The sequence below is a fragment of the Triticum aestivum genome, chromosome 4D (assembly GCF_018294505.1).
Source record: "Triticum aestivum cultivar Chinese Spring chromosome 4D, IWGSC CS RefSeq v2.1, whole genome shotgun sequence".
Lineage (NCBI taxonomy): Eukaryota > Viridiplantae > Streptophyta > Magnoliopsida > Poales > Poaceae > Triticum > Triticum aestivum.
Window position 1 is genome coordinate 472,299,551 of NC_057805.1, and position 14,514 is coordinate 472,314,064.

Sequence of the window (14,514 nt, forward strand, 5' to 3'; positions counted from 1 at the left end):
TGGGGTTCCCTATTTTTGTGGGCGTGATGTAACTAATTTCAATATGTTTTTCTCTAATTCATCGAATAATTCTCTTCTTCTTAATTAATGAATAGAGCCAAAGAGCAACGATTTCATAACAAAGATTTGAGCATTAAATATTGGAGCTGAAGCTCAAAGCTCGAGTATAAAGAACAATTTTGTAAAGAGACGGACGGAGCATTACTTTTTCGAGAGTACGCCAAAGGCGTACCTTAGCTTTATAGAAGATAGAAAAGTATGTACAAGAGGTTACAAAGCGGCGTCCACTTCACATAAGCGTCCGCCCTCCCGAACTCCGGTAGGAAACCTAAGGGACTACTCACAAAAATGTAACACTCCACTCCTACTGGCTAATTCCCACAGCTTACCCTCTCTAAAGATGCACTCCACAGTGCCTAGCTCATTAGTGATGCCATCCCTACCAAAAACTCTGCCGTTCCTCTGTTTCCATAAACACCAGGAAATGAGCATCACAAATGAGTCAAAATACTTCCGCATGGTCTTCTGCACTGTCTTCCTGGCTCTCATCCACCAAACTTGCAAGGGAGCATTGCCATCCGGCAGCAGTGTAAGATCAATCCCCGTCCTGGCGAAGCAAAGGAACCACACCTGCCTAGCGAACACGCACTGAGACAGAATGTGGTCCACAGTGTCTTCCTCTTGATCGCAAAGAAAGCATGGCGATGTTGTTTCTTGAAGACCATGCCGAGCTCTCCTATCCAAAGTCCATAGCCTGTACTGAAGTGCCAGCCACATAAAGATTTGGCAAGCGAGGGGTGCCTTGCTTTTCCAGATGGCTGCCGCCGGCTGAAACTTGATACCTCCTTCACACATCATCTTGTAAGCGGAAGAGGCTGTGTAGATGCCTGACTCGTTCCAAGCCCAGCACGGCACGTCCTCCGAACCGTGGTGGACATGGATGTTCACCAGCGCCTCCCATAGCCTTATGAACTGCGCCAAGTCCTCGGTGTTCATGTCCCCCACAATATCATTCATCCAAGTATGGAGAGACAGCCCGTCCTTCGCCGTTCGCCTGTTGATCGTCCGAGTTTTGACCTTGGGCAGTAAGCTGGGCGCCAGCTCCTTCACTGTCGCCCCTCCAATCCATCTATCCTTCCAAAAGAGTATCTTCGCGCCATCTCCCATGCGCCATTGTACCAAGCTCAGGAACGTCGTTGACGCCTCCTTGTCAACAATCTCATGCAGACCCTGCCATGGTTTATCGTTATCCGTTCGCTTCAACCATTCCCAACGCAGACGGAGGGCAATCCCTTGTTTATGTAGGTTAATGACTCCCAATCCACCAAGGTTTTTTGGCCTGCAAACGCGCTGCCATGCTACCACGCACTTCCCTCCTACTACCTCATTCGTGCCTGCCCAGAAAAAAGCTCTGCATCCTTTATCGATCCTGTCCAGTGCCCATTTGGGGGCATCCGCTATGATCAAATGATGCGTGGGTCTCGCCCTCATTACTTGATTCACCAAGATGAGCCTGCCCGGTCTGGTCACCAGCCCTCTCTGTCAGCCTGGGAGGATTTTGAGCGTTGCATCAACGACGGGTTGCCAATCTGAACGAGTCAGCTGTCTAATGGCAAGCTGCAGCCCGAGGTATTTGCAAGGGAACTTTTCCATCTTCCAGGGCATGGTATTCCGAATAAGCTGTTCCTCCCGCTCCTCTCCTCTGATAAGAATGGCAGAGGATTTTGCGTAGTTCACCCGCAAGCCGGAAGCCTCGCCAAAGATCTGTAGCACCTCCTGAACAAAATGCATGTCAACTGCATTCGGTTTTGTGAAGAAGACAACGTCGTCCGCGTATAACGACAGCCTCTGTGTGGGATCACATCCATTAATCTTGCTAAGCAGTCGGTCTTCATTGGCCTTGATGATGATCGCAGTTAGCACATCCATGGCTATCACGAAGAGCAAAGGCGAGAGCGATTCTCCTTGTCGCAGCCCACATGCGTGCATGAACTTCTCCCCGGCCGAACCATTGACTACCACATGAGAACTGGCAGTGTGTAGTAGCGTCGCGACCCAAGAAAGCCAACGCTCAGAGAAACCTTTGGCTCTTAATACCTCGAACAAGAACGGCCAGGACAGCGAGTCGAAGGCTATTGATATATCCAGCTTGAGGAGCACCCCTTTGGCCTTCCTTTTGTGCAATCTTCGTACCATCTGTCTCACCAGGATGAAATTATCGTGTATGCTGCGCCCCTTGATGAAAGCCGATTGGTTAACGTTGACGAGCTCCGGCATTCGTTTGCATAGTCTAGTGGCCAACAACTTGGAAGCAATCTTCGGTATGCTGTGGACCAAACAGATTGGCCGAAAGTCTCTCACAGTGCATGCCTCTAGGCATTTGGGGATTAGTGTGATAAGAGCCTGATTGAGTCTCCCAAATCCTCTTCCATTGTCAATGAACAGTTTGTGGAGTGCTACCATGACATCCTCTTTGACAATCGGCCACACTTTTTGGAAGAAGATGCCGATGAATCCATCCGGCCCCGGCGCTCTGTCTGATGGCATCTCTTTGATCACATTCCAAACTTCCTCTTCCTGGAATATCATATCCTGCTCCGAGAGGTCGAGACGATTGATGTTCAAGAATTCCAGGTCGAGTGTATGCTCTCGCGTTGATGCCTTCCCCAACAGGTCCTGGAACGCCAAGTAGAAGGCCTCCTCCTTGCCCTTTGGTCTGTCACCACCTGCCCGTCCACATGAATGCCAGTATGAAGTTCTTGGCCTTCCTCCCATTCGCAATCAGATGAAACAGCTTGATATTCGCATCTCCGTCCCGCAGGTACCTGATCCTCGATCGTTGTCTGGCGATCGTTCTTTCAAGAGACGCCAACCCCAACACCAACTGCTTGAGAGTGGATCTCAGCCATCTCTCTCCGTCCGATAGCCTCCTACAATCCTGCGCGCAATCGAACCTCAAAATGACCAAGTTGGCGCAAGCAATTGAACCTCAAAATGACCAAGTTGGCGCAAGCAAACGGATAGAGCATTACATTCCATACAATGAGAGCAAAATAACATGAATATGTCCTTGAGCCAAACGGAGAAAGTGATATCGCTCTCATTTGCGTTGAGGGATCAACTCATGTCGGGCTTTCACAGTGACCTTGTTGTCCTTCAAATTCTACTATAGATGCTACAGTTCCAACACCAAAATCCCTCTCCACTAGGCAGGAAAAGGAAAAGCATCCTAAAGGAACCCGAAATGAAAAAAAAACATTCATGTTTTTCTTTTGACGCGCCAATAAAACAGTACCACCTGGCACCACCTCTTGCGACAAGGCTGACATTTCCACCTCGCTTCGTCGACCTCGGGTCTCCCCTCCTCTTCATATCTCCTCTCTCCACCCCCACCCTCCCCGGGCATCAACACCGCCAAGAACACGAACGCCAACACGACGAGGATCGATCGACACGGCAACGCGAGGGCGCACGCCGATCGGTCGAGCTGATTACGATCGATTCGAGCTTCGGCCATGCGGAGGTCGGACTGGGAGGACCGGTGCCGGCGGCACCCGGAGCACCGGCTGTCCAAGGGCGTGTGCCCGAGCTGCCTCCGCGACCGCCTCGCCCGCCTCTCCGCCAACTCCTCGGCCACCACCACCCTGACGCGCGCCTCAAACTCGGCCAGCACCTCCCCCTACTCCTCCACCGACTCCCCTCCGCTCCACCGCGCCGCCCTCTCCGCCGACGCCACCTCCGTCCACGTCGTCGGCGCCGGGGCGGGCTCCTCCTTCGTCAACGTCTCCGCCTTCTCGCAGCTGCTCATGCCGACGGCCTCGAAGAAACCAGCAGAATCCAAGGGAAAGGAGGGCGAGGCGAAGAAGAAGAAGAGCAGCAGCAAGAAGAAGATCGGGAGGTTCTTGTCGAGGCTGGTCGGGACGGAGAAGCGGCGGAAAACAGGGGAAGCAGGCGATGGCGGCGAGCTCTTCCATTCCAGCACCATGAAGGAGAAGTCGTCGACCAAGTGGGTTTTCTTTTGATCAGACCGGCCGGCACCGGCCACCAACCATACGAACAAACCATGCTTGGCCTTTCTCGGTTCTCGATCGATCGGGTATTGTTTTTCTTTATTTTCTCTGTTATTTTTTACAAGTACTCTTCTTGAGCTTGATTTGATATTTTTCTCAAGCGCCGTGTATATACACGAGATCAAGTAGCTGACCGTAAGGAGAAGCACACGTATATGGTGAAAAATTGCATATGGTTATTGATTTTTTTAGGACAGAGTGTATAGATGTAAATTAACGTGTATTTGTATCTACTACTCTATCTAGCTAGTTGTTACTATTGGTACTCGTTACTTGTTCTGATTGACGATGTATATGAGACAAAGATAACATACGGAGGAGATTGAACATACGGAGTATGCAAAATCAGGAGGAAGAGAAAGGAATGTTTGCATCGTATACACGCAGATGGTCACACAAACGCACTGATAGAGAGAATTAACTTCTTCTTCTATAATTGCTTCTCTGCTGCTCCACTCTTGTTACTTTAGCTTTTTTGTCATGCTTGAATCATCTTTCCATTTTCTCGGCTGCTTTCCATCTTTTCGCCGGTGATCCATCGTTTCGACGTGAAGCTGGTTGTCTCGATCCGGACTTGTTTCCATCTTGGCCAAAGCCCGTCGGTCCGTCCTGCTTGGATGGGTAAGGCAGCTCCAGAACGCGACACGTACGCCCACATAACTGAACAGACACCATGAAAAACAATACTCCCTTCAATCCATATTAATCGTCGTTGATTTAGTACAAAGTTGTGTTACCATTTCGAGCTGCATGTAAGCACAGTGGTCGAACGCTCGAAGTAGCTGAGCCTGAGGCCGAGCTCAGATCAAGGAACGGTACGTGGTTCATGCTCGGAAACCTGCCTGCACCCACGGCCACGACGAAAGCTACGAGGAATGTGCGTGCAGCCGTGTACGACCGGCGCAGAAGCAAGAGAAGGTCAGAGGAACCAAAAAACAAATGAGATTTTTAGCATTACCGAATACTAATCCTTCGCGGCAGGCGTCTAAAAAACGAACAGCTGGTAGAAAACTCCGTTGACCGTACCCTGCAGCTGTGCAGCAGACCAGATTAAATGGTTGCATCCGATTGGGCCAGATATATGGCCGGAATATGGATCCTCATTCCGAATCAAGATTAGAATATGTCTCCCCGAATCGTGCCGTCCACGGTCGATGGCGCGTGCACGGCGGCGGCCGGTGGAACCATGGTGACTGGTACACCCGCCCGCCTCCAACTGTGTGGAAGTTGCACCCCTGCCCTGACCGGTGGATGGGGACCTGGCAGCGACCCCGACGACTCCTCGCGCCGACGTGGAAATGGCAAATGAAGCCTTCGACCCAAGGACGGCCGGCCGGAGAAACTTGGTCAGGACATGGCGTGTGGGGGGAGAGATGAGGGGGCCGGTGCCGCGGGGCGAGAGCCGGAGCCGGAGGACGGTCGTCGTGTCGCCGTGCGGGAAGCGGGCGGTGGCCGTGCTCTGCTACTTCGACCTAGTTGATGGGCCAGGCCACAATGACGCAAATGCTAGTATACATCACTGGGCTGGCGAGATGCAGGGTGGGCTAGCCCATTTCATGTAGTTTTATCGGCTGCATTTTTTGTTATTAGTTCCCGTGTTTCCCTTGATTTTTTCAGGAACAGATTTTCTGCGTTAAGTATCTTCCTCGGTTTAGAAATAAATACACGACCATTTAACTAATATTTCTAACATAAATAAACACTTTTAAAGTTACACAAAAATGAAATCATACAAACATTTAAATAAAAATGAGCACATTCGAGAGCGCATGATTTTTTTTCTAAATATGTCAACTCTAATTTCATGAACATTTTTAGAAAACAAGGAACACTTTGTAAAATTAGAAGTACATATTTTGAAGATGTCTGAACACTTTTTAAAATTTCACGAAAATTGTGCATACACTTTTAAAATTTACACATCATGATGTATATTTTCTTTATTAAACCAATTTCGAGATTATTAGAAAGTACTCACTTTGTAAACTAATATAAGATTTTCTAGACCACTAAAGTGGTGTAGATTGGTGATTTGAAAGATCTTATATTAGTTTAAAGCGGGAGTATATAAATTATGTGATTTAAAGAAAATACAAAAAAATGTTGGACCTGTTTTGAAAATGCGCAAACACTTTTTAAATTTTCGTGAAGAACTTAAAAATGCACAAGCATTTCTTAAAATTACCAGACATAATATATATTTTATTTATTAAACCAATTTGCAAAATTATTATAAAGTATTTAAATTATGAGATTTAACATAAAAAATGTTGGACCTGTTAACGGGTCGCACTAGTAAGTGGGCCGTTACTCTTCCGTTCGCGTAGCTTGGTGCTCCCGCTCACACAAAGCACCATATAGCAGCACCAATAATGGAAAGCAACACGAAAAATAACAAGACATGAAGTTTCTTCTCACGAGCTCAAATGCTCCCCCAAGAACAGTTAAATAAAAAATCAGATTTTTTTTCAAACAAACATTGTTGAATTGTCTACATAAAGTCTTATGAAATTTTGCACATATGTAGAGAATTCATCCATGTTTGTTGCCAAGAAAATTTAATTTTTATTTGCTTTGCTATTTTCTTTGATTTTACATTTCATAGCAGGTGCATTTGAGCTTGCGAGCAGAATAGCACTTTCGACAATAATATCAACTTTTTCGAGATGTGAGGCCATATTATCAGTTTGGCCATTTGCACTAGAAGAGGCAAGAGGTCCGAAATAAGTTGCAGTTGCTTATTTGATTAGAAGTTAGAACAATTTTTTAACATGCGCCGGGACTCGAACGTCTTCTTAGCAAAAAGTTTACAACATTGTAAGAAGAACCTAGGGAGAAAGCAAAATAACAAGCATGCCCTTCCTTTTGAATAAAAGGGTCCACCTATAACAACAAGACCGTAATTGGGTTCCTGCATAGATAGCGACCTCATTGGAGACGCTTTGGCCACCATCTTTGGTGCAATCAATGCTGGCAACAAGCAAGGGAAGAAGGGCCTATGTGTGGAGGTTGAACAAGGCGAATCGAAACAGATTCTCCCTTTGATCATCAGCTTCCCGAGCTGACGCTAATGTAGTGGCCAGACGATGACAATGGTACCTCATGCCATCTTCAACATCTCGAGAACGCCAGATGTGGTCAAGTGTTATGTAGATATGTCCCCGTCTCCCATTCTATTTCCATGATGACCAACGAGGATAGGATGGACAACCACACCAGCCCACTCTTGCCAACCGTTGAACTCACTACATGAGCTTCCATCGAATCAACCGTTAGATACGCGACTTGCAGGCGTGACTTGCGAGTGCTAGGGAACAACTTGACACGTCATCAAGTCAATCGCCCTAAGGAAATCCTAGACCTAGATCTAATCATACACCTACTCAGAGCGACAGCCCGAATGCCTCTCACATCCCTACTCCTTCCGGTGAGACCACGGGAGGAGAAGGGAGAGGAGCCAGGGAAGCAATGGTGACTCTCAGGAGGGAGGAGGGGGGAAGGTGCCTACAAGCTAGACCCATTGTTGCTCGAAGTTTTGTTATTCTTTGAAAAAAATCAAGTAAATTTTATTAGAAATTAAAATGATACGAATATTGGCGAAATCCATAACAGTTGTGGCCAATGTCCTATTGGGACAAAATATATCTAAATTACCAACCTATTTGTGTCATCACCCACCTACTGACCTAACCCTAGCATGAATTGAGGCCCCAACGCAATCACACCAATGTATGAAAGAACACTTTAATGTCAACATAGCCTGGAACTCGAGAATGCATGGTTAGTCACCAAAGCGAAGCGTGTGCCGCACCTGCCACGAGATGTTGCACCCCTAAGTGAGGCGACTCATTGTCTCAAGGGCATTACCGTGGAGGGGGCAAGCATGCTACAAGACCACCCCTTCACGGATAGCCTATCGGCCGCGAGGAGCCGCGCCGTACCTAATGCAACGTACAAACCCAGATAAACTTTTCGCCCATGCCATCGGAATAGTCATGTCCTTGGTATGTGAGAGTGATCCCTGAAATTGAATCATTTAGGTTAATTTTGGAAAGTAGGTCCGGCACTCAGTAACATGAGTATTGTACTCATTAAGCACACACCCATCTTATTTCCGGCCTATGTGGTCAATTATTTGGTTGACCTTAGCGCGGCTTCACGCATATGTTGTTGGGACTTGGGGAGGGCTTCATCGGTTGTCGTCGATGATGAAATCGGAGTCGGTTGCTTGTAGAGGAGTGATGACGATAACCTTAGCCTTTTTTTTATCTTGTGGGGTTGTGTGCGAAGTATTTGTTGTAAGATAGGTTGGTCGAGAGTATGCCTTAGAGAATTTTATGTTCCATGCTATCTAGCGTGGGCATCTGTGAATGAGACAGGGTACAACTTTTGCCTCCGTTACAAACAAAAAGACTCACCTCGGGCTTGACATGTCACGCGCCGGCGCTGTAAAATAGCATTTCCAAGCAGTATTCAGGTGATCACGTATACACACTTAGTCACTTACAAGAGCAATTTTTATCACTAGGCAACGAAATATCCCGCCCACCGGAACAAAGACGCCAATTAGCCAACAAAAAACTACCAATACCAAGGACATTATACAACATATACACGGCAGACCGATCCCACTGCCAGCATCACAAAGTTGCTATTTGTTGTTGAAACTCTTCCACCGGAACAAGCTGCCGACCTTGCGCATGACCACGCGCCGCCGGCCAGGCATCGTCGGCATCCTGGTGAAGACGCCCATCTCGGCCTTGGGCTCCTCGACCGTCCCGAAGATGTCGTACACCGACCCCTCGAAGCTCTCCGACATCTGCCGCGGCAGCGTGAACCCGTCCGGCGGCGGCTTCATCCTCGCGTCCGACAGCCGGCTCTCGCCCTCGGGCGGCGGCTGATCCGTCGGCGTCCGCGGCGACGGCGACGACGGGTCGACCTCCAGGTCGAACGACCTGCCCGCTCCCGCCGCCGCGGACGGGGTGGGGGTGGGGCTCACGGCCACCAGCAGGCTCTGCAGCTCCTTGACGCTGTCGCGCGCCGCGGCCTCGCTGACCCGGAGGCACTCCAGCTCCTCCTTGCTGCTCTTGACGGCGGTGTCCTTGCTCCCGATCATCTCCTTGAGCGCCGCGTTCTCGCTCCTCGCCTCCTCCAGCGCCTCCTTGACGAACTTGGTGTCCTTGACGGCCTGCTTCAGGATGTCCCGCAGCTTGGCCACCTCGTGCCGCCCGGACCGCTGCGACTCGAGCAGCCGCGCGTTCTCGCGCCGGGACGCGGCCAGCTCCGCCTCCGAGGACTTCATGCACGCCGTGAACCCGGCCTCCTTGCCCCGGAACGTGGCGAACGCCTCCTCGGCGTCGGAGCGGAGCCGGGCCACCTCGTCGGACAGCGCGCGGACCTTGTCGTCCTTGCGCTTCAGGGACACGTGCAGCCGGTCCGACTCGAGCCGCGCCGTCTCCGACTCGTGCTGCGCGCGCGCCAGCTGCTGCCGTGTGGTGTGCAGCTCCGCGTTCACCTCCTTGAGCGCCAGCACCAGCTCCTCCATGGCCCGCTTGTTCTTCTCCTCCGCCGCCAGCGCCACCCGCAGCTCGCCGCTGACCCGCTGCAGCTCGCGGTCGTACCGGCCCCTCGGCTTGGCGGCGGCGACGGCGACGGCGCTGGCCTCGAGCCGCTGCACCGTGTCCCTTAGCGACGCGACGTCGATCCTGGCCTCCTCGAGCGCCATCTTGGTGATCTCCAGCTGCTTGGTCTGCAGCGACAGCGACTCGAGCATCCGGGACTCGGACTCCCGCGACGCGTCCAGCCGCGCCTCCAGCGTCTCGATGGTGGTGCGGTCGTTGGCCGAGTCCAGCGCCTTCCACTCCGTCACCTCCAGCACGCGGTGGGCGCGGTCGCGCTCCTCCCGCACCTTGCGCAGCTCGCCGCGGAGCTCGGTGACCTGCTGCTCCATGTCCGGCCGGACCGCCTGCATCCGTCTGTTGAAATGCTGCACGGCGATCGGGGCAAGAACGCTCAGGCCATAACGGTGCCGCGGTTGGCAATGCGCTAAAATTTTAGGCATGTGGGGGAAGAAGAGGATAAAAGAGGGAGGCGCATTGCGCGTGCGCTCGAAGTGGTTGGTAAATATGTGGCTGGGAACCGGGTGCCTAAATTTGGGCGTGATGACAAGTTGAGACGGTTGTTAGCTTTGGTTTAGGAACATGTGAAAGTTCTGGTTTTTCATCAAGAAAAGATCACGCCCGAGACTTCTCTGAATCACTCAAGAAACAAGTCAACGTATATTGCACTAACGGAGACAGACAGATAACTGTTGCAGTTCACACAACTGGTGATAGTGTACTGATGAACAATGGAGTTTAACACGGATGGATGGAGTTACATCGGCACATTAAGTCAACACATGCACGGCACAAAGAGGACTTCTACACGCGGCAGCAATGAAACCCAATTATTTTGTACTGGAACGAGCAGCAAACTCCACCAAACTGCCTCAGATTCATGCAACATTGTCACTTGTCCATCCATATGGTGCACCTGAGGCTCTTCCCCTGCAGCAGCAGGTCGAACGCCGTGTTGATGTCCTTGAGGCCAACCTCGTGGGTTATGAACTTATCCAGCTCCAGCTCCTACAAAACAAAACACATGGAAAAATTCTCTGAATCAGAAGCTCTCGAACATCGACAGTGCCACGCATGGTCAGTCTGATGAGTGTCACCTTGTTCAGGTACTTGTCGGCGAGGATCGGAATGTCCTGCTTGGGCTTCACGCCTCCGAATTGCGATCCCATTACGCATTTCCCGTGAAGGATCTCCAGCGAAGATATGGTGAGAGGGGCGCCGTGCATCTCCACCCCGAGGATGATCGTCTTGCCCCATCCCTGCGTCGGCAAAGCCATGTCAGGAAGTGAAAGTCATCTTTGCATGACAGATGGACGAGTGTGTGTGCACATACCGCCCGGGAGCTCTGGAAGGCGTCGTTCATCAGCGCCGCCAGCCCGATGCACTCGAAGCAGTAGTCGGCGCCGCCGTCGGTCATCTCGATGATCACCTGTTTATATCATGGAAAAACGAGGTGTCTAAGTGCACGGTTTCGACACAAACATTGACCTGATCACGAGGCCACTGGCGAAACAGCATGGACAGGTGCTCACCTGGCTCACAGTTTTCTCCCCAAGTTCTTTTGGATTGATGAAATGTGTCACGCCAAACTTCTTTCCTGAAATTGGAACGTGTCAGACAACAGAACGACTTAAGTATTCAGTGCAGTTTTCAGAGCAATTTCATGGCGTAAAGCGGAAGAAGGCCTTGCCGAGCTCTTCTTTATCGGGGTTCAAGTCCACGCCGATGATCTTCGACGCCCCGCATATCCTGGCGCCTTCAGCCACCTGACCGCGAAACGTTGGTCAGTTAGTTTCTGCAATGGACTGCGATGGCTAACCATGACAATAGTAGGAATCATATTACCGCCAATCCGACGGCGCCGAGGCCGAAGATAGCGACTGAAGATCCAGGCTCGACCTTGGCCAGCTTCCATGCCGCTCCGACGCCTGATCCCAAACATTTTAGTACGTACTGTATACTGATCACAAACAGTGGGTGTAGTGGACTGACCGGTGGTGGCGCCGCAGCTGAGGAGGCAGGCGGTGGCCGGCGGCACGGCGGGGTCGACCTTGACGACCTGGGTCACGTCCACCACGGTGTACTCGCTGAAGCTGGACACGCCGAACAGGTGGTGGATGGGGTTCCCGTCGCCGTCGCGGAAGCGGGTGGTGTCGTCGCGCGGCATCCCCGGCCGCACCGCGAACCGGTACTTGGAGCACACGTTGCTCCGCGACGACCTGCAGTCCGCGCACTCGCTGCACTGCGCCAGGAACGTCGGCACCACCGCGTCCCCCGCCGCGAAGCCCTCCACGTGCTCGCCGGTGCTCTCCACCACCCTGCAGTCACGGATCGACGGTCACCAGAAACACAAATTTGCGTGACTTCACATCTGGCCGAAGAATAGAGAAACTGTCAAAAGTTTCAGACGGCCCAGCAAAATGTGTGAAAAAAATCCGAGAATACTCAGGTAAAGATTGATTGAATTATCCAAAAAATAAATCAGTTTTTTGGGCCGAGCTCATTTGCAGGCTCCAGCCTACCATAGTCAATGACATGGGGGGGCATTTATCATATTTCACTTTAACCTACTATCCCAATCATTAGAACAATCCCTAGAGTTGTGTCTTGTTAGAATTTCATCTGTACTTGCTTGTTTTTATTTTTATTTTTGCGAAAAATCTGTACTTGCTTATAACAGTTACTGATAGATAATGCATATGTCTTTTCATATTTTTTTTAAAAGAAAACGGAATAATAGACTTCAATTTGTTTTTGAATAGCCAGATAATGTGATAATAATATTGTTTTCTAAATACCAGAATAACATGCTAATACCAGATAATGTGATAATATTCAAACATATGCGACTTGTCGGGTCTCTATCAAAACCATGCCCATGCAGACAGGAAACCACCTCAAACGGTCTGAAGGACTAAACTACCTGGTTTTGAAAGTTGAGATACTACGGCTTCATGGGTTGAAGTTGGGGGATAAATTATTTCAATAAAGATGAGGGATGAAAAGTATGATTTTCCCTTCATCTATCGGTTGCATAGCGAAGGTCCATTACAACTATGATGGCAAAGCCGTACAAGGGGGTGTACTGTGTCCATCGTGAGACTTAGTACTACACAGAAAAATTGATAAAAAGCCAACAGTTACTTCAGGGAATTTTCTGTTTTTTCAAATTTAAGTTCACCCGCTTTTCTAATTTTGTTTTCAAGTCATAGTAAGAGCTGGCCATAAAAAAGATCACAATATTTCTACTAAAGTTTTCCCCCCGGCCTCTGCATCAAGTGATGCATTACGTGTTCTATACGTATACGACAAAAAACTTACTAAAGTTTACCCCGGCCTCTGCATCAAATTTACTAAAGTTCGCCCACTTTTCTAAAGTTTCCTTCACCATTACTGAAGACTTAGAATAGTTGTTTTTTTTCTAAGTCTTTATAAGGACCCACTTGATATTTCTTGGTCGAGGTGCATTTTCCCATTAATTAGTTTGTTGACAATTAGATGACATGCACACGTTTTTACAGAGACAGAAGATATTCAGTACACTGGAAGCAGCAACTTTCTACTCTGTTCCTATCAAACAGTGCCGGGCAATGTACATCCCTAGAAAAAGGAGGGTCGTGAGAGGTGTGTACACATGCCGATTTGGGTCGAAACCCATGATGTGCCGTGCAGGCTTGACTTGCAAGATCAACGCCGGAGACGAACGCGCGGAATTTTCAAAGAGAGTGCGCGCGGGGTACTACAATTCTACGGACGGACAGACAGGGATGGGAAACGGAGCACTCACCCGAACGCTTCGTGGCCAAATATCCTCGGGAAGACGCCGGGGAAGTCCTGCAAACGCACGGGCAGCAGCAGACACGCGTCATAAATGGCGTTCACACGTGTGGGGCGAGTACCGCGCGCGCGTGCATGGGCTGTCCTCCTGGGCGGCGCGTGAGCCGCTGTGCTGTGGAGCAGCAAAGGCGCACAGCAATGGCGGACGCGCGCTCACGGTGGAGCGGAGATGGTGGATGGACGGAGGGCGTACCTTCATGCGCCAGAAGGTGACGTCGCTGTGGCAGAGCGAGGTGCAGACGATCTTGATGCGGAGCTCGTGGGCCTTGGGCGGGTCCACGACCACCTCCTCCACGGCGAGCGGCTCGCCGGCGGCCCTGCACACGGCCGCTGCTCGCCGCCATGGCAACACGGTTAGCCATACGCCCATGCATGGCGCGCGAGAAAAGACGGGGCACGGAGCAGAATCGCTAGCTACTGCGGACGTTTCATGCGGAAAAGCTCGGTGATTTTGATTTTGGCGGCGTACCTTTGCAGCGGATGGGCTTGGGGCACTTGTCCTCCATCGGCGTTGGCGGGAGAAGACGATGTTGCTGATGGGGTGTCTGGTTGGAGTGTTTGAAGGGAGCTCGGGAGGGAGGCCGGCAGGATAGCGCCTGTTTATATATGGACCTGCATTCTTCTCCAGTTTCATCTTCGAAAGCGCCACAAAGGCCCAGGGTATCTGCACCAGAACACCAGATGCCGATTATTTACCCTAGACCACACAAAAGTAGCAATAAACCGGATGAGAAAAATCATTCGGGGAGCAACACATATACTTCATGAAATCGATGGAACGCGGCCTAGTACATAAGTACAGTGTTTTTCCTTTTCGGTGAAAAATAGAACTCGAGATGACTCTTGGGCGAGCGCGGTGACCCCCGCCGGGGCGCACAGCGGCTGTTGCATGCATGTACTGTGCACGCAGCCAAACGTTGGGGACCATGTAGATTTTTCTCTCCCTCGGGCTTCCCTCTCCAGTGAAGCGGGACCCATCATGTGACATC

General features: G+C 50.5%; 3 protein-coding genes across 3 annotated transcripts; 1 reads left to right on the forward strand and 2 right to left on the reverse strand.

The window, feature by feature from the left end:
- The first annotated feature begins 3,328 nt into the window (after nt 1-3,328).
- LOC123098724 (uncharacterized) lies at nt 3,329-4,513 on the forward strand. The gene has a single exon (XM_044520789.1). It carries the CDS (start codon nt 3,516-3,518, stop codon nt 4,020-4,022), a length of 507 nt encoding a protein of 168 aa, XP_044376724.1. The 5' UTR covers nt 3,329-3,515; the 3' UTR covers nt 4,023-4,513.
- A 4,123-nt stretch (nt 4,514-8,636) lies between these two features.
- LOC123098725 (tropomyosin-1, isoforms 33/34) lies at nt 8,637-10,206 on the reverse strand. Its single transcript, XM_044520790.1, has one exon. It carries the CDS (start codon nt 10,129-10,131, stop codon nt 8,722-8,724), a length of 1,410 nt encoding a protein of 469 aa, XP_044376725.1. The 5' UTR covers nt 10,132-10,206; the 3' UTR covers nt 8,637-8,721.
- Nucleotides 10,207-10,368: 162 nt separating this feature from the next.
- On the reverse strand, nt 10,369-14,150 carry LOC123098727 (alcohol dehydrogenase-like 7). Its single transcript, XM_044520791.1, has 10 exons — nt 13,995-14,150; nt 13,719-13,855; nt 13,476-13,522; nt 11,681-12,006; nt 11,534-11,616; nt 11,379-11,454; nt 11,221-11,285; nt 11,022-11,117; nt 10,786-10,947; nt 10,369-10,696 (listed from the first exon to the last, which is right to left on the reverse strand). The coding sequence occupies exons 1-10, from the start codon at nt 14,029-14,031 to the stop codon at nt 10,580-10,582; spliced, it is 1,146 nt and encodes a 381-aa protein (XP_044376726.1). The 5' UTR covers nt 14,032-14,150; the 3' UTR covers nt 10,369-10,579.
- Nucleotides 14,151-14,514: the final 364 nt, after the last annotated feature.